Raw genomic sequence first — 22616 nt, 5'->3', positions numbered from 1 at the left:
TTTACAATAAAGATGAAAGCTAGGAGAACGTCTGGGTTTTCTGGGAGCCAGGCAGGTTGAATGCTCTAATAGACCGTTAAATGAAAACTGGGCAAGGGTTGCCAACCGTTTATTCCTGGCAGAGTGCCTGTGGTTTTAGCTGCTGCACAACAAGCGGAAATTCAGGCAGTTCGCATAGCCACAAAAAAGCAGGGGGAGGGAGGGGGAGCAGTAGCAGCAGCAGCACCTGTTGAATTGCTCCATATTCTGCAGCTATTAAAGGTAAGGGAGTCCAGTCAAAAGGAACTGGGAATGGTTGCAGGGAGTAAGTTTTCTTTTAGGGGAATGGATGTAGGAAGTAGCGTCAGAGGAGCAGACACACAACTAGATGTGAACCAGCCATGTCTAGTTCACATTGGGGGGGATTTACCCTTGATTTAGTCTTTGCTTGCTTACTTAGCACATGAGGACTCTCTGCTGAATGTGTGAACGCTCTCCATGGTTTAGCATTAGGGACATGAGCCCAGCCTCCTTGCCCCACTTTGTGCACATTCCCCTGTTCCTCCGGTGTGGAGATCAGAAGCTTCCCCCTTCCGCTTTAGTGTAACCATAGTGCAGTGTGCCATTTGAACTGTAAACTATGGCTCAGGGGAAACACGATCGCTGTCTTCAACTAAGGGTTGTCATGCAGAGGATACAGCAGACTTGTTTTTTGTTGCACTGGAGAGCAGAACTAAATCCAGTGAGGAGAATTTGTAGGGAAGTGGATTTCAGATGAAAGTAGGGTTGTTGTTTTTTAGTTTAGAGAAAAGACCGGTAAGAGGCAACATGACAGAAGTGTATAAAATTATGTGTGGCATGGGTGAATGAATGAATGAATGAATGAACGATAAACAAATTAAAACATGACCCAGATGGGAGCGAGCCCTTAGGCAGTAAAAAGGATTCTCACTCACCCGGACTTAGGTGAAGTCAGGATTCCTGATTTCACCAGTAACGTTTTCCAGATAAGGAGTGGAAATTCAGAACTTCTTACCGGTAGTTCTTTGGAAGGGTTGTCATGCAGGTTTGGAGGTTTGGGGGCTAGGCTGCAAGTGGGGGTCAGGGCGCCAAGCCTTCCTTACCCGACAGAGGCATTGTACATGCATTGCCTTTCAAAGCCAAGAACAACTGAGAACACACACACACACACACGTACACAAAATTATTTTTCAATGATTAAGAAGGAAGTGGTGTGCGGATAGGAGCTGGCTGTGATGGAGACATATGGTCACATATGCCTGGGTTTTTCTTTTATTCCTATGAGGCAAAGGAGAGCTGCCTATCAAAATATGTCGCCTTGGTTTTGCTCTGCTGCCTCCCTCTATCCCTCCCTCCACAAAGAACAAAGTCTCCTTTTGTGTGTCTTTCAGTGAGTGGCCTGGATTTTCCCCACCCCCTGCAGAGATCGTGCTACCAGGAGCCAGTAAAAGCAGGTTCTGCTGCTGGGGATCTGGGCCTGTGAAAGGAGAGGCAACAGGTGAGTGTTTCCTCCTCCTATTGAAAATAAAAAGGGTTGATCAAGTAGAGAAGCCTTCGCAAACAGCTATCTCCCCTTCCCCTCCTTTGTCCCCAGACCCTCCAAGTGTCCCTATTTTTCAGGGACACTCCCGAATTTACAAAGCCATCCCAGTTTCTGATTTGATATTGGAATGTCCTAAGCTTTTCCTTAGGATGTCCATATTTTTATCAGAGAAATGTTAGCAGGTATGGTTATGCAGCCCCTGAGCCAAGGAGATAAGTAACTATACAACATTTAGAAGACACCTGAAAGTAGCCCTGTAGGAAGTTTTAAAATGTTTAATGTTTTGTTATGTTTTTATATATGTTGGAAGCCACCCAGAGTGGCTGGGGCAACCGAGTCAGATGGGCAAGGTATAAATACTATATCATAATCAGCATCAGCATCATTATGGAATAGGATGTCCCTATTTTCATCGGAGAAATATTGGAGGGTATGTGATCCTAACTGTTGAAAGCTCAGTCTTCCTTGCTGCTCCCACTCCCTGCTCCTGAGTCAGTTTAAAATGGGATTAGCTTTTGGGTCGAGCTCAGTTGAGGTTACTGAATGCAACATATAAATGGGAATGTTAAGCCCAAGCATCAGTCCAAGTTTAAAAAGTTCAGCTTTTAGCTCAGTTAGTTCAGTGGGGGTACTGTCAGACTAATGCTGCTTTTTCGGCAGGATTCAGTGGCATCCTGGCAAATTCAGTTTGCCATTCACCACCAGAGTTGCTTTGGAGCTCTTGGGCAACAACCCTCTCCCAACCCAGTAATTTTGCAGTAAGGAAAGTGATGGGGAAATGTGGGAGAACATTTGCTTGGCACACTGCGCATGTCCAAAGAACAGTTCGCACAGAAAATGTCCTTGCATAGACAAAATAATCTCAGCCTTCTGCTGCTTCTTGAAACTTTTCCTCTGTTCTTCTCTGTTTCTGGAACAAATGACCTCCCCCTGTGTATTTGTGAACATTTATTTTTGATACCTTAAACCAGGCATAGGCAAACTCGGCCCTCCAGATGTTTTGGGACTACAACTCCCATGATCCCTAGCTAACAGGACCAGTGATCAGCGATGATGGGAATTGTAGTCCCAAAACATCTGGAGGGCCGAGTTTGCCTATGCCTGCCTTAGACTTAAGGTTGGGGGTACACGCAATGACCAGTTCTCTGGTAACAAGGGGAAGTCATGTGTTCTAAATGTATGGTGTCCACGCAGCCTGACTCCCTGTGAGTAAAACTTGCTTGCCCCTCACAGAGCTACACTCCTTAGGACCCTTAACAAACTACAGTTCCCAGGATTCTTGTGGGTTGGTTGGAAATACACTTTAAAAGTATGGCATGTAAACAATCCTAGGCCTTTGCATTCCCAGAGGGATCCCAAATTGCCTGCCATTGTCTACTTCTCCGACAGTTATTCCCATTCCCAGAGGGCCTAAAATTACATATACACCCACCCCATATTTAAATTTCTATTCCCTGGAATCTGGGAGGGCCTGGTACCGGAGCCTCGTGGTTGTCAATCAGGGTCCTCCTAAGTTCATTGGCTGCAGCACTAGTTGGGGGAAGAGAGCCATGGCTATAAATTTATGATGATGATGATTTTATTAGTTCTACCCCGCCCATCTGGCTGGGTTTCCCCAGCCACTCTGGGCGGCTTGCAGCATATGTAAAAACCCAATAAAACATGAAACATTAAAAACTTCCTGAAACAGGCAGGGCTGCCTTCAGATGTCTCCTAAAAGTTGTGTAGTTCTTTATCTCCTTGACATACGAAGGGAGGGTGTTCCACAAGGAGGACGCCATTTTTGTGAACTGCCCACGGAGAAGGATGTTGCAGCCTATGTTTCATAGAGTAGTAGAGTTGGAAGGGACCACAAGGGTCATCTAGTCCAACCCCCCTGCAATGCAAGAATCTTCTGCCCAACATGAGGCTTGAACCCATGACCTTGAGGTTAAGAGCCTCATGCTCCACCAACTGAGCTTCGATGGAGGCTTTGGGAAGGGTATGGCACAGAAACCCCCTTTTACTGGGAATCCTGGAGTCGACATTCTTTTTGCACAGCACGCTACATCTACGAGTTTCACATTGCATCCTCTGCTGACATAGAGACATAGAAAAACAATGGTTTTGCACGACAGCTGATTTGCAAGTGCATTGATGGGGGGGGGAATCAAAGAAGAGCTGCAGTGGGGAGGTTAGAGCTTCAACTTTTGCAGGATTGTTAGGCCTCTGGCACAGGGCAGCGGACGCCAAGGCCTGCATGCTCCTTTTTGCCACTGCTTTCCTCCCCCTCAGCAAATGTGGCAAATCTGCGCCAGCCAGGAGCCCCCCCCTCTGCCAGTACACAAGTGGGAACCCCAGCTGATGAAGCTGCAAGGCGAGAAGGGCTGTAGCTCAGTGTTAGAGCACCTGCTTTTCATGCAGGAGGTCCCATGTTCAATCCCCAGCATCTCCATGTGGTGGGTGGGAAGGACTCCTGCCTGAAACCACTGCCAGCCAGTGTAGACAGTACTAAGCTAGATGGACCCATGGTCTGGTTTGGTGCAAGGCTGCTCCATGTGTTCCTAACTAGCACTGTCCAGTTCTGTGGGCACCTGAGGCTCAAGATGTGTTTTTTGCCTGCAGGACCTTGGCCAGCTCCCTATAAAGGGAGCCAACAGAGATGTTGCCCCTGCAGGTAGCTGGAGGCAACTGAAGCGCCCTGTAGGCTGACCAGACCTGGGCGATGGTAGGCTCCACCTCCCTGGCTGGTTAAAGGGCCCTCCTCTCATTTCTGTGGTTTCTTTGAAGATGGAGAGTAGAGGTGCTGCAGAGAACTCCCTCCCTAAGCCAGGGGATGCTGACAGGGGATACTGACAGTCCCCTCTCCTGCCCCCTGGAATAATCTGATCCTCACCCACCATCAGAATCCTCTGCTGTACATGGTACCCAAGTTGTGGGTCACAATACCCACTTTGTTGACTTTATGAATCACAAGTTTCCCAAGTAAAACAACTCAATATAAACAATAAAGGGCTGTAGGGGCTTACACACTCTGAGATTCATACAGAAAGCCAGTATGGTGTAATGATTAAGAGTGTGAAACTAGGACCTGGGAGACCAGGACTCAAATCTTCACTTGGCCATGAAGCTCACTTGGGACAGTCGCTGCCTCGCAGCTTCTTGGCCGGTAGGATTGTTGTGAGGATAAAATGGAGAGGGGGTGGACCACGTAAGCCATCAGCTTGGAGAAAAAGGCGGGATATAGAAGCATAGAGTAGTAGAGTTGGAAGGGACCACAAGGGCCATCTAGTCCAACCCCCTGCAATGCAGGGATCTTCTGCCCAACGAGAGGCTTGAACCCATGACCTTGAGGTTAAGAGCCTCATGCTCCACCAACTGAGCTATCCAGAGGGGTAAATGTGGGGGCATGGAACCAAGGTTTGACTGCCCGGATGAATTGCTTTGTTTTTCCAACCCACTGTTTCCCTGAGCACAGGAAGACCAGAAGAAAACAAAACCTCAAAGCGGTTTGCAAAAAGAACGCAGCAGTAAAATCATCAGTAAAAAAAACAGTAGGGGAAATATTAACAATATTAAAATGAGTGAGAAACTGAATTCAGATTAAAGCATGCAATCATTAAATAAATAAATGCAACAATTAAATAAATGCAAATATTAAACAAGTGTACGCTTGCGTCTTCTTCTTTTCAACTTCTTCCCCACGATCCCAAGACCATGGCCAGGCAGGTTGCACACTCCATAGAGTACGGTGGAATAACCCTCCCTGCTCTAGTGCACAGTGAAGACAGCGTTCGGTATGCCCATCGGAGCTTCCAGGTGCAAGACAGTGACGTCTTCAACATCACGTATCCAAAATCTGGTGAGCCATTTGAAAGCACACACAACACCCCACCCCTGGCCTCTCACCTCCCCGGAGTTTCTGGACAAACTCTATCCACTCATTTTTGTCTACCCCACTCTTTCTATTTGAATCTAGAAGATACTCAGATCCCAACTGATGCTCTTCCACAGGAAAACACCCCCACCCCTTACTCTTAACAGCTGCGGGACAGGCAGAAATTCAACAGGCACAGCTTTTCAAAAAGCAGCACCTGTTGAATTTCCCCACATGAGAAGCTGTTACGGGGACAGGAGAGGTGATGCTAACCAGGATAGCTCCTTTTTATTTCAAAATCCCATCTGCAGATGCCCTCTGTGACTCCCTTGGGGAGAGGCCAAGAGGGTGTTCATCTTTCATCCTTTCCCAGGAACAACTTGGATGAAGGAAATCCTCACCCTGATCCACAACAATGGGGATCCCACCCTCTCACGGTCATTACCCTGCTGGGAACGGGTGCCCTGGATCGAACAGGTCACAGCGGTGAAATACCTGGAGAACCAAACGTGCCCCCGCCTCATAACCTCTCACTTACCCGCAGCAATCTTTCCAGAATCATTCTTCACCTCACAGGCTAAGGTGAGTCTAGGACCTTCTTGGGTGCTAAGGTACAGTGGAGGGGGCTCTCTTGGTCATCCCAGTTTCCTCAGAAGCTCAGAGGGTCGGGTGGCAATGCTTCTGTTCTTCCACTTAGTGTATATGTGGGGTTTTGTGTCAGCGTCACTTGTGTGGGGTTCTCTTACTATTCGCTTGTTGTATTTACTTGGTGGTGAGAGAGGTTGGGGTGGCCTAAGGCAGGCACCCCCAAACTTGGCCCTCCAGATGTTTTGGGACTACAACTCCCATCATCCCTAGCTAACAGGACCAGTGGTCAGGGATGATGGGAATTGTAGTCCGAAAACATCTGGAGGGTCACGTTTGGAGATGCCTGGCTTAAGGTGTGGTTGGTTGTCTTTGGTTGGCTGTAGTGAGATTTGTTTTTGTGTGAGAGTGGGGTATGTGTGTGTTTGGATCAGCTTAGCCAGATTGATTCGTATGCTGTCGGCAGATTCTTGTCGTCTTGTTGGGCTGTGTATGTACTAAAGGGAGGCCATACCGGGGTGAAGCCGTCTTCTTCTATTCGTTTCTATAAAGTTTCAGTATAAAAGTTTACTTCTATAAAGTTTCTATAAAGTTTACTTCTATAAAGTTTCAGTTTATTGGTTAGTTTTTCTAATAAGGCTGTTATCATTCCTCCCTCCCCTTCTTTCCCCCTTTTCTTCCTAACACAACACTGCATGTAACACTAATGTCTCACGACAAATAAAACTGATCTGTAGAAAACACAACTTGAAAAAAGAGACAATGCACATATTTTTTTTTTTAGTAAGCTAAGAAATCTTTAATAAATATATATATTTTTAAAAGAAGAAGCTCAGAGGGTGGCGGCCAGGGAGACGGCATTCTTGGCAGCAGCTCCTAAGTTATGCTTTACCTTGCCCTTTGACACCTGAGATGTATGCTTTAGTACTCACCTTATTTCCATTATTGTAAGTTGTTTCAAACTGTTTTTAATATGGTGTTTTAATTGTTGTAACCTGCCCTGGAACATTAGGGTAAAGAATGGATGATGATGATGATTAGTGGGGGAAGGGGCATGGTACCACTGTCAATGCTAGGGAACCAATCATTGCATGGGGTGGAACAGAGATCTTTTGATGAAGGGCAGTATATAAATCTAATAATAATGATGATGATGATGATGATGATGATGATCATCATCATCACAGAGACTATTGAATTGTCCTAATTGAGTGCCCTAGGAGAGAGCCTGCCTCGCGGCATGAGGAAGAGTCATTGGCAGAGTTATTCCAACGCCTGACAAAACTTTCTTTTCCAGGCCATTTACACCGTCCGCGACCCCAAGGATGTCTGTGTCTCACTCTTTTATTACACCAAGATGGCTTCGTTTCTGGAGCACGAGGAGGATTTTGGGGAATTCATCAGGAAGTTTGTTTCAGGGGAAGGTACATGAGCTTGTGGGTTTTCTGGGAATGGCAGTGGGATCTGACATTTGGCAGGAGGTGTCAGGGGTCACAAGCGGCGTAGTCTGGGTCCCCGCCGGGGCTTCTCGTACGAAAGGCCAGGAGGCTGACAGCAGGTGGCGCTAGCAGCAATAGCAGGCAGAGCCAGAGCCACCAATAGCTAGATCACGTTAATTCTGGTTTTGTCCCCACCCTCCTCTCTGTTGAAATCAACAGAGGCAGCACTGAGACCAAGGAAGAGGTTGTCAGCCAGTGTCACCTCCTGGACTGGTTGTTAATAAGGAGGCAGGCGGAAGGGGGCTGGTTGAGGGCAGGCTGGACCCACACATTGTCCCTATGCTGTGGCCTTTGGCTCTGTTCTATCTCACATGGCAATCCTGCCAATAGTCTTGATTTCCTAGTAAGTCGCAGTGTTCACCTACAAAGGAAGTGAAAGATGCAATCCGTACATCCGATTGGTCTGTTGTCAGTTCCAACCTGTCAAACCCGCTTAACCTGGAACCAATTAAACAATGGTGGGTGTGGCCACAAGTGGGTGTGGTGTGACCACACACACACAGACAGAGCCCTCCCCCCCCAAAAGCACATAGCTCCCCTCTGCAACTGAGCCGTGCAGGTTCTTAAAAATCTGCTGTCGGTTAAAAAAAGATTCACTTAGATCACCTTTGCCCAACCTGGTGTCTTCCAGATGTTTTGGACTACAACTCTCAGCCAGCATGGCCAATGCTCAGGGATGATGGGTGTTGTAGTTCAAAACAACCAGAGGGCACCAGGATGGAGAAGGGTGATTTAGCAGCTGTCAATCTCTCTCTCTCTCTCTCTCTCTCTCTCTCTCTCTCTCTCTCTCTCTCTCTCTCTCTCTCTCTCTCTCTCTCTCTCTCTCTCCCCCTCTCTCTCATTCACTTATTTCCATATATATTGTCCATATATCCTGGTGGACAATATTGTAGACAGCAAAAGAACAATCTATGCAAGTTTCCTCATAAGTCTCACCGAAATTGATAGTGCTTGCTTCCAAGTGACTGTGTGTAGGATTGCATCTTTTAAAATTTAATCTTTTTTTTTCATGCTGCTGCTGCTTCTCTTTAAAACCACATACACACAAAAAAACCCCTCTGTTTCTCTTTAGTTCTCTTTGGCTCCTGGTTTGATCATGTCAAGAGCTGGCTGGCCTACAAAGACCAGGCAAACTTTCTCCTTCTGACCTATGATGAATTGCTGAAGGTGAATTATTAAGAAGAAAAAAACAGGTTTCTTTGGTCTTCAGCCCCTGGTCCTCCCTCAAGTCAGACCCATAAGCCATTCTAGGCTACTGTGAGGCCCTGGCAGTCTAGCTCCTTCCAACCCTTGCCATCTCCCCTTCTCAGGACTTGCGGGGCAGTGTCCTCCGCATCTGCCAGTTCCTGGGCAAGGACTTAGATGTGCCTGCTGTTGACTCCGTGGTGGAGAATGCCTCTTTTGAAGCCATGAAGGGCAACAAGATGGTGAACTATAGCCTCATCTCTGAGGATATTATGAACCAAAAGATCAGCCCCTTCCTCAGGAAAGGTAAAAACAACAACCCTGAAAGCCTGGGGAGGGGGAATTCTTTGGCATAACCACTTGCAATTCAATATTTGAGGAGGTGGTACGTCTTCTAGAGTAAAAGATCCCTCCAGCTCTCTCATATTCCCCCACCCACCTTTTTCTTTTTCTTTTTTTGCAGGGATTTCTGGAGATTGGAAAAATCATTTCACTTCAGAGCAGAGTGCTGCATTCCATCATCTCTACCAGGAGAAGATGAAAGACGCAGGGATCAGATTTCCTTGGGATGAACTCCAAACTGAAATCCACCAGGAACCTTAATGTTTCGGAGAGGAAAACGTTAGGTGCAGAATTTCCCGTTCTAATGTCCTTTTACACCATCCTTTGTTATGAGGACCAGCTTACTCTTTTTAACACAAAAGCTACAATTGCTCTTCTCACATAATATAGGAGTCCCAGCTTAGCTATCAGCACTACTGAGGATTCCAGTGCAGGGTTATGCTTTGAGCAATGAACAGTAGGAGTTTTTCACTCTGATAGAAAGCAGAGGGCTAGCGTATACAACTGGAAGAATTAAAGTTTTCTTGGATTGTATCTGTAAGGGGGGGAGATTACAGAGAACCTCCCCCTCTCATCAGGAGCAGTTCGTCCCCAAGCAGCCAGGAAAGTGCAGGGTCTGAAGGGGCTAGTCAGGAGGCGGAGAGAGAGAGCCAGGTCTCCGGCAGCATGGGAGAGCCCCTGTTCCACAGGTGGGAAGAGAGAGAGATGGAAAGGGGGGAGAGGGAAAAGACGGAGCGCAGACCCTTTCACCCGGCACCGGAATTAAAGAGGAGAAAGGGGAGGAGATTCGCTGTCCCGCGACTCTTATGTTGGTCCAGGTCCCGAAAGGGGGCAGTGCCAGATTCTGACACGGAATAAGCGGACATGAAACCGACAGCTCACCACACTGTAAATAACGTGCACCAATAAAGACTCTTTTAAAGACAAGTATGTGGAAAGTCGTTACTCAAGAGTAGCCGTAATAACCTCTGACAGTATCATATCAAGCTGCAGTGGTGGTGGTGGTGATGTTGTGTGTCTGAGTCATCCCCCACAAAATAAAATGCTCCCTGCATTTAGAAAGCTAGCTTTTCAGGGACAAAGGGTCTGCCCTTTCCTTTCCCCCCGTACATGCTAGATTTTGTTCCCCAGGCAAGGAGTTCTCTTCCTGCTGTGCCACAATAATCCTGTGCCTCTCTTTACTGCAAAAGAACATTTGCTTTTGCCAGGTTCGTCTGCCTTTCCTCTTGCAAACTCCTCCTTTTGTTTTATTTGCAGTCGCGATGGGTTATAAAAATTTGCCTCCCCAAACTAATAAAGCAGCAATAGCTCTCCCGACTGTCCACTAGATGGTGCAGTTGTTTTAGACATACCAAGGAGAATGTGGCCCGATGAGCTCATCCTGCACTGCCTCAAAGTTCGCCTTGTACCATAGATTGCTCCCTCCTTCATTTTTTGACCGGAAGCGCAGGGCTGTTTTTACTGCCCAGGTGAAGCAATGCTGAAGCAAGAAACTACTTTTCCAGTAACCAATAGCAATGCAAAAAGGCTTCCTAAATCAAGTACATGCTGCTGTGCTGTGTTCGCCCTATCATGGTTTTTAGGTTATCCCATTCTCTCCTCTTAACTCTTCCTCTGCCACCAAACCTCAACACTCCTTGCCTCGTATATCTTTGATTGCTGCTGCTTCAAATTTATAGGCGACTATCTCTCTCCTTTCTGGCAGGCCTGACCTGGGAGGAAGTCCTTTCCCACTCACTGGGGCCTGCTTCTTGAGAGTGAGTTGTTATCTGTGTTGGTCAGTAAGCCAAGCGCCATCCTCTTTCCGCACTCCTTCAACTCGCAGAAAGCTCTGCTTATTCTTTTTGCTCCTGTTGCTTCTCACGCAGCAGCTCGGAGCAGGCACTCGAGCTGCTTTGCTAGCTAAGAGAGCCTGAGCCCGTGTGCCGCCGTTGCTGCAGTGTGGGTGGGGCGGCCTGTGCCTTCCCCAACGTCCTGGGTGCCTGCATGCAAGAGACAAGGTGGAAGCAAGGGAGAGGCGCAGGCAGGTAGGAGCAGATTTACCTGGGAGGAAGTCCCTTTGCCCTCCTTGGGACTTGCTTCTGACTGAGGAGGAGCGCCCGAGACTTGAGTTGTTAGTTAAGTCCGTGAGGAACGTAGGCTGCATTTTCCTTTATTCATTTGCAATATTACTAGTAGCTCTCTCAATATTACTAGTAGCTTGCGCATCACCGAGGGGGGCTGTTGCGAGGGAGAAACAGATGCACGCTCCTGCCTTGCCACAAACACATGACATGCCTTTCCCCTGCCTGAGAGCAAGTTTCGCAAGCTGGCAAGAGCTTTGCCGCCAGAAAGCAATAAGTAGACCCACTGCTTCAGCGCATCTCAACAACACCCAACCCAAAACGTATCTCCCTCCTCCTTTGGAGCAGCCACCGACTCAGAGCAAACCACCTGGTAGACATGACTGTAAGATAGGGATGCTGATTCATTTGTGAAAATGAAGTTCCTCAGCCCCTCCGCCCTCAAAGGGGTGGTACTTTCACCTCTGCTGATGGACAGACACGCACGCCCAATTCACGTGTCCATTTGCAAATCTGTTCCATCCTCATTCCCACATTAACCTGCCACTGAAATGAATGAACCAACCCCACACAAAATACGTATTTAAATACACCATTTATCCCAACGTACATTATTTCTAAAAGCATCTTTTATCTTGAAATATGCATGTTGGCATTTATTTATTTGTGGGGAAATGCGTCGTAAATTTCAGACACATGCGGAGGGATAGTTATGCTCCAGTCTGCACATTTTCAGTTCGGCAGGTGCAGATCAGGTCAGTTTGCCTTGGGATTCACAGGCGTTGACTTCTTTTCAAGCGTTCCTTACTTGCCACACAGGAGAGGATGGAGGAGGTAAGAGAGGCCTAGACGTCCTCAAAACTAACACTTAAAAATCCAAGTGTTTCCCTTATGCTCTGTAATAGCAAGGGAAGTGGAGGGTTATCACCAAATGTACCCATTTGCCTCCCCATTCCCTCCCTCTGTTTTCCTTCTGCCCACCTCCCTGCTCCCCCACCCCCCCACTGTGCTGACTCAGCTGAGTCTACATTTCCCACGCCTGCTTTGCTGCTGGAAACTGCGCAGTTTGTGTGCCCAGGCATCCCTCCAGGGCAGGGCCAGGCTGTTTTTGTCGAGGATTAACCGGGCAGGGTCGGGCGACTCCTCGTCGTTGCCGATCACCAGGTAAGATTTGCCGACTTGGAGGTGGAGGCAGCGGCACGCCAGGTCCTGCTCAGGCACCCAGAGCGGCTGCTCGCCCCGCCGAATGGGCACCCGGCGCTGGCGGTAGACGGTGAGGACCGAGGCCGTGAACTGCCACCACGTGCCCGACTTCTCCATGGCCAACAGCTGCGCGCGGAGAACTGGCAGTGGCAGAAAAAGGAAGAAATGACCCTTGGGAAGTCGCAACAAACGGTTGCATGATGTTGCTCTGCAGCTATGGCGTCACACACACAAGGACATTGGGAGCTGCTTATACTGAGTGAGATGGTTGGTTCACCTCCATCAGTATTGTCTACACTGATTGGCTGTCGGTCTCCAGGGATTCAGGCAGAGGACCATTCCTAGCCCTACCTGGAGATGCCTGGGATTGAACCTGGGACCTTTCGCCCCCTTTGTAAGTTGTTCTGTTCTTCCCTCCCCAGAAGCTGGAGCATCTCCTGGCCCTCATTTTCAAGCCTGTGATGTCATTGCTGGGCATGTCATCCCTTGCAAAAACAAAACCCAATACTTTCCAGAAGGCTTGTGCTTCCAGCAACGATGTGCAGATAGTGGGAACTATGTCATGAACAAGCCTGCACATCTCACCGTACATTTTCCTTTAAAGGTGGGATTTTCCAGGCTTTCTCATTTCAAAACCATAATCTTTCCTACAGTTAGGATAGTTCATAGCCCAAGGGCTTCCTGGCAGGTTTTTTTGGGGGGGGAGGGGGAGGAGAAAAGGTGAATTACAGAATTGTAGAGTTGGAAGGGACCACCACCCCCGCCATGTAGGAATCTTTTGCCCAACATGGGGTTTGAACCCACGAACCTGAGATTGAGAGTATGATGCTCTACTGACTGAGCTATGTCAGAGGTCTCTGGCATCACTTCTGGGTTCAGCCGCCTTTTCACTCATTTGCAAAGAACAACTTCACACAGCGAGGTTGGTGGCAGAGAGCTGAAAGGGTGCAGGGAGCTGGGGTTTCAGACACAAGTGTGAATTACCGTAATCCTTTTTGCAGTAGTTCCTCAGGTTCATCTGGACACGTCCTCGCGGTGGCTTACAGTGGGTCTGACATTCAGTACCTATTGAATGCATCAGGTTAGGCTGGTGTAAAACCACCTCCCAAATCAACCCTCCTTCTTTCTCACCTGCATTCCACTCCTGCGGCGGGGCGATGGTCGTCGTCATCTCTTCCTGTATCCCTGTGGGAGGGAAGATATAGAGGAAACCATTTGATTTTGATTTTTTTTAAAGTAAAGAACATTCTTCGCCCAGAAGAGAGGAAAACCTGGTGTGACAGGAATTCTGGGAACTGTAGTTCATTAAGTGTTCTGTGAATCGCAGCTCTGAGAGAGGTAAACTACAGTTCTCGGGATTATTTGGGGGTAGCTGTGTGCTTTAAATGCATGTGTGCCGCTAAGTCTAGCTGTACCAACTTGTTTTTAGATCAGTTATTCTGCTTTTGATTACAGAATGATGAAGAACCTGTCACTCACAGTATTCCTCAGCTCGACGCTGGATTCCATGATTTGACTGGGTGTCACCCATACCCTCCCCTCCTGAACTGATGCTGACTGTCCTTAGTATTACAATGAGCCCTCAAGAGAATATTATTTTTATTTTTATTATTATTTGTAATGAATCACACACACACACAAATTGAATGGCACTGCTGGAAGGCCAGAGCCTGGCTATCTCGCATGCGTCAGCATCAGTTCCATTACAGATGGGATCTTTACGCTACCTATGAAGTTATTTCCTGATATAGCATCGCCTGCAGAAAGATAAAAGATCAAAGGTTTTCTGGAACACATGTGCTTCCACAGCTATGACCTCATTTCCTGTTTTAGCAACTACTTGGAGGCAGAGCCTCTCAAAGCGCCTTCTCATTCCAGAACAGTGACGGAAAGGTTATTGGAGGGGCTTTCTGTTCACCACCATTGGCAGGATATTATTCTTATTCTGCATTATACATTTAAAGCTGCACCATACCCCTTTAAACAGTCAGGGCTTGCCCCAAAGAATCCTGGGAACTGTAGTTTGCTAAGGATGCTGAGGGTTGTTAAGGAACCTCTATTCCAGACCCTCCAAGTGTCTCTATTTTCCAAGGACAGTCCCTGATTTAGAGAAGCCGTCCTGGTTTAATCTGATCCCGGAATGTCCCACTTTTCCTTAGGACGTCCCTATTTTCATTGGAGAAATGTTGAGGATACAGAGTAGGGTTGCCATATTTCAAAAAGTGAAAGTCCGGACAGAAAAGTTGTTGAGCCTTTTTTGCCGACATGGCTGTTGCCATACGCTCGCATTTCCCCAGACATTTCAGCGGTTTCCACCCGGACACTGTTTCCGACGCCCGTTTGCCGGCTATGTCTGGGAAATTCCGGATGTATGGCAACCTAGTACAGAGTTTTCCGACCCCAGAGCCATTTGAAGGCAGCCCTGCATATGGAAGCTGGGTTTTTTTTTAAAAAAATGTTTATAATGTTTTATACTCTACCCAGTCAGATGGGTGGGGTATGAATAGTAAAATTATTATTATGGAATGGGACGTCCCTATTTTCATTGGAGAAATGTTGGAGGGTATGCTATTCCCCTCAGAGAGCTACAGTTCCCAGAGTTCACAGGGAAGAAGGCTTGACTGTTAAACCAGCCTGGGTCTTGTTGCTTTGTGAGAGGAATAGAGGCCTTTTAAAAACTCAGCGTCCTTAACATTCCCAAGATTGTTTGGGGGAAGCCATGACTGTTTAAAATGGTATGATACTGAGATATAGAGATATAGAGATATAGAGATAGATAGATAGATGATAGATAGATAGATAGATAGATAGATAGATAGATAGATAGATAGTGCTGATGAAGCCTTATTGCATTAGGTTCTTTATTCAACAACAAAATATATCAAAGCAACATTACAGCAACATAAAATACAGAGAAAATCAATGGAAAGCCAAATTGAAGAAAATAACATATGGCACAAAATTCCTAAAATACTCGCCCAGCAATGCCATAAGGAAGACAAGTCCTACCTCACCCCACTAAAAGATGAGCTGTGCAGTAGAGGCTAATTTAACCACACAAAGCTTGGGTAAATAAAAATGTCTTAGTCTGGCTCCTAAAAATTGACAATGACAGTGCGAGTCGTGGTTCCCTGGAGACAGCATCCCACAAATGGGCAACCCCTGAAAAATATAGTCGCTGATATATTACTACACTGGGATCAGGGGAAAGATAGGGCTAGCTTATGAAACTTTTAATATAGAAAAGGATATTGCCTTGGTACCATATTGAAGAGAATACAGCAGTGAGGTGGCGGCAGCAACTTTATTGAGTTTTCAAAACTTCAGAGACGCAGTTAAGGTAAAACATTCTCAGTTGTAGGTTATGCTAACATAAAAACAAACTCTTAATATTCCATAAGGTGAAATATATACAGTGGACAAATATTAAGGATGCAGCCCTTATAGCGTGCCTACGTTATTTTAATTCCAAGAATTTGTATTTTTCATTTCCTGTGCAGGATTTAAATACCTTGCACTGGAGAAGTTTCATATATACTCCAGTTCTGAAGTCTTTATGATAAGATAATGTCTTGGGATGTGTTCATGTGTTTAAGCCTCCCCCCGCCCCCACCGCAGCCGAGGTACAGCACTAACCACTTTTCTTTATAGATATTATTGTGTTAGATTACAAATGTCTGGCCACTGAAGAGGACTTTATGTTGAATGTGTCTGGCAGATTCCTCTAAGGAGCTCTTACATTTAACAGGTATTTGGCCTATAAGCAGATTATAGGACTGCATTCTTAATATTTGCCTGTAGTGTATATTTTATTTTATGGAATATATAAAGTTTACCTTTATGTTTGTACAACCTACAAATTGAGTATATAATGTACAACTGAGTGCTTTACTTTAACTCAACACTTTGGAAGTTGTATTTTGTTACCGAGGGTGGAACTTTTTTTCTGTTTTTGAGGGTTGTTTTTTTAAAAGGCTTTCTGTTTTTATTGTACTGAAAACCATATGCAGGTGCCCACAACCAGACACTGGGTAGAAAATAAAGGGCTCCAATATGTAGTCTATCTTAGAGAAGTGTCAAGTGCTCCTATTCAGTTTTCCAGCCAGTCTGTCATGCCCCCCATAGGATACTCCATTCTGTTTTTTCCTCCCAACAGGATTTATTGTCACCCCCCCCCCCCAACCATCAGGCTATGTCCACATTAGCAGCTTGAAATGCACCGAGACCAAGCCCCTCCCACTGCGTTTCAAGACTTTAAATATTTTTTTTTGCTGTACACACCGGAGAGGGGGAGAGGATGTCTTCACCTGATGCTTGTTACCTGATTTGTTTCCCCATGGGCCTGCAACAGCCCCCTTCCACCGCAACTCCAACGAAGCTGTCATCTGCACATGTGCAATAGCTATCTTTGACGTACAATAACTATCTTTGACGTACACACCTCAGCTCAACTGTGGCTTACGTTTTCAAACCAGATGGCAGCTGGTTTAAGGAGAATGCATCAACAGCGATGTTTCTCAAGAAGCTACGGGGCACATATGGATTGTGGCTAATGTTATGTATACTTGGCGTCAGACACTAGCTGTGGGTGTGCACTGGAGCTGGAGTAAACTGTAATACATACACAGCCTCAGTCAGCATTCTGTGGCTACTGAGCGTTCTCAGTCCCCATTGGGATGTTTTGTGGGGGTGTGTGTCTCTGTTAGCCTCCCCCCCCTTCATATTGCACTTCTGCCAACAATGTGGCTCTGCAAAGGCTGCTGAAACCACTCTGTTTTGCCCGGATTATACCATTTTGGACACGCAAGCACCAGTACTCAGTTCTGAACATCGGAAACGAAGGTTTCTGACCTCCAGAAATTAAGCAGTGGCTCAGGTGGGTGCCATAGCCTTTTTGATTGAACCGTCATGAGAGGCTGGTTCTAAGCAGGGTTCAGGAAAAGTGGCCGCACTCACGCATGCAGGGGGCATGGGCGCTTCGGCTTTGCTGGAAACCTGGAGCGCAGCGGTTGCAGGTCAGGCCGGCGACTCCATTCTTGCACTGGCACTGCCCTGTGGTCTGGTTGCAAATGGTGCCAACCGCACCAATGGGATGACACTGGCAGGCTGGAGAGGAAACAAAATGGGGAGATGGTGTTAGTGGCTTAGAATGCTGCGAGCTTCTCTGGAACCGGTCTGCCCCTCCCTCTCCCAGGACGGTCTTCCGAGAAGGTGCCATTGTTAGTTACTCCATTGCTGTGTAGACTTTCTCACTGCTGTGCCCCACGCGGAGGGCCTGTCAAGACTCTCTCTCCTCTCCACCACCCCTCCTGCCACACACAACTTAGGTAAAGGTTATATATCTCCAGTTCTAGACTCCAAGACTGAAAGGATCCAGACACGCCTGTGCTACCACTGTAAATATCACGTCATTCCTCACCCAAGGAACTCTAATGAGAAAGCTGCAAGGATCTCTCAGAATTCTGAGGACTCTCATAAAACTACATTTCCCAAGATGCCCCGGTGGAAGAAGCCATGAAGGACACAAAGGGGTGAAGCTGTGCTCAGGTGAGGAGCAAATGGAAGAAAGGGTGTGTGGCCCTAGGGACTACTCACTGAACTGGCTCCCCCCCCAAAATGCACTAACAAGCTTCCACACCAGTAGTGACTGCAGAAGTACAGTGGGTTGCTCTTACTTAATGGTGAAATCCAGATTAAATATGAAAAATTATGTGGGCTGGTGCTTTGATGATGCCAACATTAAAAAAAATAAATTAGTGTGTGCGTGCACAGCATTTATTCCACCATAAACACCCATCTAGTAGCAGCCTAACTCCCATTGCTTCTCCCTAATTCTAAGTGTGGCCATTTTAGGGGAGCAGGAGATCAAAATTCCCTGAAACCTTACACAGATGCCCACAGGATTCTGGGCAGCGTGAGAGGGACAAATAAATCCCGGTTGTCAGGAGGCTGTACCCTCACTTTCTCTTATTTCCTTTGTGTCTTATTGGACATTGACAGGGCTAAGCCCGCCCAGGTACGTACGTCCCCTTCATTTCTCTGCTGTTGTTGGGTTCCACGGGAGTGTTGCCCCTACAAACCCCACTCACCTTTACAGGCCTTGCTGCTCACCATGGGCCTGCTGAGGTCCCGCTTGAAGCCTGGCAGGCAGTACTGGCAGTGGCGCCCCGCCGTGTGGTGGCGACAGTTCAAGCAGATCCCTCCGCTTCTGCGCCCCGAGAGTTCGAAGAGCTCCATGCTGAACCGGCAACGGTGGGAATGGAGGTGGCAGTCGCAAGCTGAGGACGCAGGAAGGGGGTCTATCAGCTCTGCCAGCTGCCCCCCCCCCAGCCCTGTGGAAATCTCTTCCCCACCCAAGAACCCCCATCACACCCTGCACCCCTGGAGCCTCTCACCTCTGTAGATGCATATCCCAGTTCCCAATTTCTCCTTGAACAAAGGCCAGCCCTGCCAGGAGTCAGGGTACACCTTTGTCCAAGAGCCTGGATTAATAATTATGTTTGTGTTTGTCTGCACCACTGATAATGGTCCAATACTCTAAACCATGGGTGGAGAAACTTGTTCACCCCAAGGGCCACATTCCCTTCTAGGCAACCACCCAGGGGCCACAAATCAGCAGTGGGCGGGGCCAGAAGCAAAAGTGGGTGGAGAAACGAATGTTAAGTTTTCCTTTGTACAGTGGCTTGTTTCTTCACACGCTCGCATACCTCTGCCTTCCTTTCATCCAGGCAAGCAAGAAGCAAGGACACATTCTAGCCAGGCAAAAACACCCAAGGAGGGGCGGAAAGGAGGGCAATTGGGATGTGTGCTTGGGGAGTGGGTGTGGCCTGGAGAAAGCCCCAAGGGCCAGGTAGAGAGGCCTGGAGGGCCACATTTGGCTCCCCTGGCCTGAGATTCCCAGCCTCTGCAGAGTTGGTAGAGCATGAGACTCTGGGTCATGGCTTGCAGCCCCACATTGGGCAAAAGGATCCCTTCATTGCTGGGGATTGGACTAGAAATCTGTGGTTCCCAACCTTTTTTTTGGCCATGCCCCACCTAAGCATCTCTAAAATCCTGATCCTCCCCCTGTGACATATAATTCTTATTATTCAAAAAGTGAACTCCTATTCACATAGAGGAAGCCTAAAAGACCATTAACTATTAATAACTCATTCTCAAATTGCCCCTTTTAAAAATTAAATTGTCCCTCTGTGGAATGATCCTTGCGGTTCCTTCCAACTCTATGTGGAATTGTGCTGTAAAAGCCATCAAGGCTGTTATACATGGTTGTAAGAATGTGAGTAGGGCTATGATCTAATACACAAAGCTAAATCTTGGAAGAGGGGGCCCAAGGAAACAAGGGCCACAATCACACTGTAAATTTAAAATGCTGTGATGCCACAGCCATGGCTACCCCCAAAGAATTATGGGAGCTGTAGCTGCTTAAGGGCTGTTCAGAGACCCCTATTGCCCTCACAGGACTACAATCCCCAGAGTTCCCTGTGAAGAGGGATTGATTGTTAAGCTGCTCTGAGAACCGCAGCTCTGGAGAAGAAACGCACTCAGACACGGACCAGGAAAACCCGGACTTGTGCCTAGAAATGTGGCACGAAAGGGAATGTGGATGAGCTCTAAATGAGCAGCTCAGCCCAGCTGTGGACACGCAGTAACTCTCGGCCTTGCACACTCAGCCTCTCCCTCTGCCTCACCCACACACTCATGCGCATCTTTGGGGGTTGCCCGCTGCCAGGGCCTGTCCCAGTAGAAGGCTTTGCAGGTGTCACACTCCAGCCCGGCTGTGTTGTGGCGGCACTCGCACTGGGGTGCCCCTCCGTCCCGGCCGGCTGCGCACCGTGAGGCGTGTCCGTTGCATTTGCACCGGGCCCCAACCTGCAGCTCCGCCACTCCGTAGGACGCCTCCTTCCTCCGCAACCCCAGCACCCGTGTCGGGTGCATGCGGTCGAACGACACACGGAGGTCAGTAGCTGTGACCCAGTCCTGGAGCACGGGGCTGTACTCAAACATCCTGGCGGAGGGACGACCTGCCAGGGGCATAAAGGCCACCAGCCCCCCAGTCAGGGGCTTGGGGGCTGTTTGGGCTTCGACGCAAGCTGCCTCGTGCTCCATGTGTTTTAGGATGGCGGTGGTTGGCGGCAAATGGTAACGCCGCCGGCAGTGCGTGGAGAAGAACTGGAAGGGCACCCAGGTGCGCCCGTAGTCCATTGACTTGTAAATTGCGAGGGATTCTGGCCGCGGGGAGCAGAACCGCAGAGCCACATAGAGAACTTCCACCCGGCGTCCTAGAGCCAAAGTCAGTGTGGCGTTAGCTGCCGGCTGGGACCACCAGCAAGTGGCGCTGCCCTCGGCGTCGGTGAGGAACTCTGGCAAGTGGGCATTTTCTTTGCAGCGCTGGCAGAATTTCGAGGCTGGGTCAGCGGAGTCCCGGAAGGCGCACAGTCGTCCGGGAGGGTTCCCGCACGTGCTGGATACTTCCACCAGGCGCCCCGAGGCCACTTCAGAGAGTTCAGGGAGGCAGTAGTGCGGGTGATGGTTGGCATCGTAGCAGGGATCGCGAGGGTCCGACGCCAGGCCCAGGAGGAATGGGAGGAAAACTGCAAAGCCCCATGGGAAGTGAAGCATCTCTAGGGGGGCAGGAGGGGAATGAACCAGGAGCCGAAAGCTAACTATACATCACCTGGAAAAGAAGGAGGGAGATCATGGTTGTAGTTGGACTGCTGCCGACAATCAACAATCGGGGAAGAAGAAAAGGTCAAAACTGTTATGTATAATTGCTTAATTCACACAGAAATGGAGAATACCTGAATGTGTATTGCTGAAGGCTTTAACATGGGGATTTTCCAGGAGTTATATTAAGCTTTCTGAGCTCCTAGATGGGTTGATAATTAACTGTTATTGTTCTCTGCTAGCTCTGACGAGGTGTTTAACTTTAGATCACATGGGAGGCTATTGAACTGCAATTTCGCCATCTTGGAAGGGTGGTGGCTGTTGTCTTTGTTCTCAGGCTCTGTGGGAGTAAGGATGCGAAAATGAGCCTCTCCAGAAAGTGAATGCCGCTCCAGGCAAAAGGGAGGCTAAAAGGAGAGAGAACTTTGTTTCTAGGTCTGTTTGGAATTATCTTTTGTTTCTTATAAGATGCTGAGCCTGTGCTGGACATGCACAATATATTGTATTGAATTATTTGGATGTATCTTTAATGTTTTTGTTCTGTTTTGAAGGAAGTTCTGCAAACAACCACCTTTCCCCATTCACTCCTGTCTAGTTTACCCCGCTATTTCTCCAACAACGTAGAGCTTTCCTAGACGGGTGCTTTTTTGAGGGTACAGTATATTCTACAACATGTCCCTGATGCAGTAATAGTGGTGGATTCATACTGGACCATCCACACATTTTTCTGCTTTATTAGTTGTTCAGTGATGCTCCCCCAAAGTAATCACACCATTGCCAGCTGGAGGGGCACTCTATAGCATGGGCGTAGCCAGGATATTTGGGGGGGGCAGGCCTTTTGTTGGAGGGGGCAGAACCTCAGTTTGCTATGTATTTTATTGATTTTTATTGAGGGGGGTAGCTGTCCCCCCCGGCTACACCCATGCACAATAGCACAACAAAAGCCAGAGGCAGGAATGACTGGAACATTTCTGGTACAATTACGGTAGCTGCAGGATTTCAGCAGGAAGCCATGAGACATGCATGGATTGGAAACAGAGCAGTATGTCTGCCCCAAAACCTACGCAGGTGCAAACAGTTTTGAAAGTGGGATTGTGTATGACCACCCGATACCATCATGAGCGCAAGTTCACCATGAAGAGGATGCCCACAGGGGCCCCAATTCTATCCTTTCCCCACTTTCTCTCTCGTCCTCTTAAGGACTACTATATGCAAAACGCAATAAATGTGAGGCTGTTATTCTGCTGCATGCAATCAAAAGGTTTCCCCCTCAAGATCTCACTTGTCTTGCAAGATGCCACATTTTCCTAGTGTTCAAAGTACAATATTTTGCCACTGGGAAAATGCGACCCACAGAGCTACAGTTCCCAGAATTCCCTGCGAAGAGGACTGTTAAGCTACTCTGTCAATTGTAGCTCTGTGTGGGGATCTGTGGCCTCCTTCAGCACCCTTAACAAACTTCCTACAATTATTTGGGGGAAAGTCAGAACTGCTTAAAGCGGTATGATACTGCTAAATAAACAGGGTATCTGTAGAAGCCCCAAAATAGGATGCCCCTGCGGGTGGCCACTCCTTGGTAATCACTAGTAGGGAGGTGAATTTGTGTGTGCGCACACACCCTGCAAGTTGTCGCTGCACCTGTTCTTTGCTCTGTGATCGTTCATGGAACAATAATT

At 47.8% G+C, this 22616-nt stretch overlaps 2 protein-coding genes across 5 annotated transcripts in view; one reads left to right on the top strand and one right to left on the bottom strand.

The window, feature by feature from the left end:
* The first annotated feature begins 213 nt into the window (after positions 1-213).
* LOC118095017 (sulfotransferase 2B1-like) lies at positions 214-10046 on the top strand. 2 transcript variants are annotated; one of them, XM_035135862.2, is made up of 8 exons: positions 214-261; positions 1392-1498; positions 5237-5384; positions 5773-5981; positions 7282-7408; positions 8556-8650; positions 8794-8974; positions 9132-10046. In XM_035135862.2, the coding sequence occupies exons 3-8, from the start codon at positions 5240-5242 to the stop codon at positions 9269-9271; spliced, it is 897 nt and encodes a 298-aa protein (XP_034991753.1). In that variant the 5' UTR covers positions 214-261; positions 1392-1498; positions 5237-5239; the 3' UTR covers positions 9272-10046. The 2 variants fall into 2 exon arrangements, with proteins under 2 accessions (XP_034991753.1, XP_060137628.1); XM_060281645.1 differs by lacking the exon at positions 214-261 and having other exon boundaries at positions 1280-1498.
* Positions 10047-12077: 2031 nt separating this feature from the next.
* NTN5 (netrin 5) overlaps positions 12078-22616 on the bottom strand; it is a 29110-nt gene continuing 18571 nt past the window's right edge. For 2 of the 3 annotated variants that reach the window (XM_060281642.1, XM_060281643.1), the window contains exons 2-6: positions 19965-20950; positions 18366-18554; positions 17233-17382; positions 13261-13461; positions 12078-12416 (exon numbers count right to left, since the gene is read on the bottom strand). In XM_060281642.1, the coding sequence (XP_060137625.1) occupies positions 12088-12416; positions 13261-13461; positions 17233-17382; positions 18366-18554; positions 19965-20895 (1800 nt within the window). In that variant the 5' untranslated portion in view covers positions 20896-20950 and the 3' untranslated portion in view covers positions 12078-12087. The remainder of the gene's footprint in view (positions 12417-13260; positions 13462-17232; positions 17383-18365; positions 18555-19964; positions 20951-22616) is intronic. The other variant, XM_060281644.1, reaches the window with a different exon arrangement.

The sequence above is a fragment of the Zootoca vivipara genome, chromosome 13 (assembly GCF_963506605.1).
Source record: "Zootoca vivipara chromosome 13, rZooViv1.1, whole genome shotgun sequence".
Lineage (NCBI taxonomy): Eukaryota > Metazoa > Chordata > Lepidosauria > Squamata > Lacertidae > Zootoca > Zootoca vivipara.
Note: the sequence above shows the minus strand (reverse complement) of the source record. Positions and strands in the feature narration are given on the sequence as shown.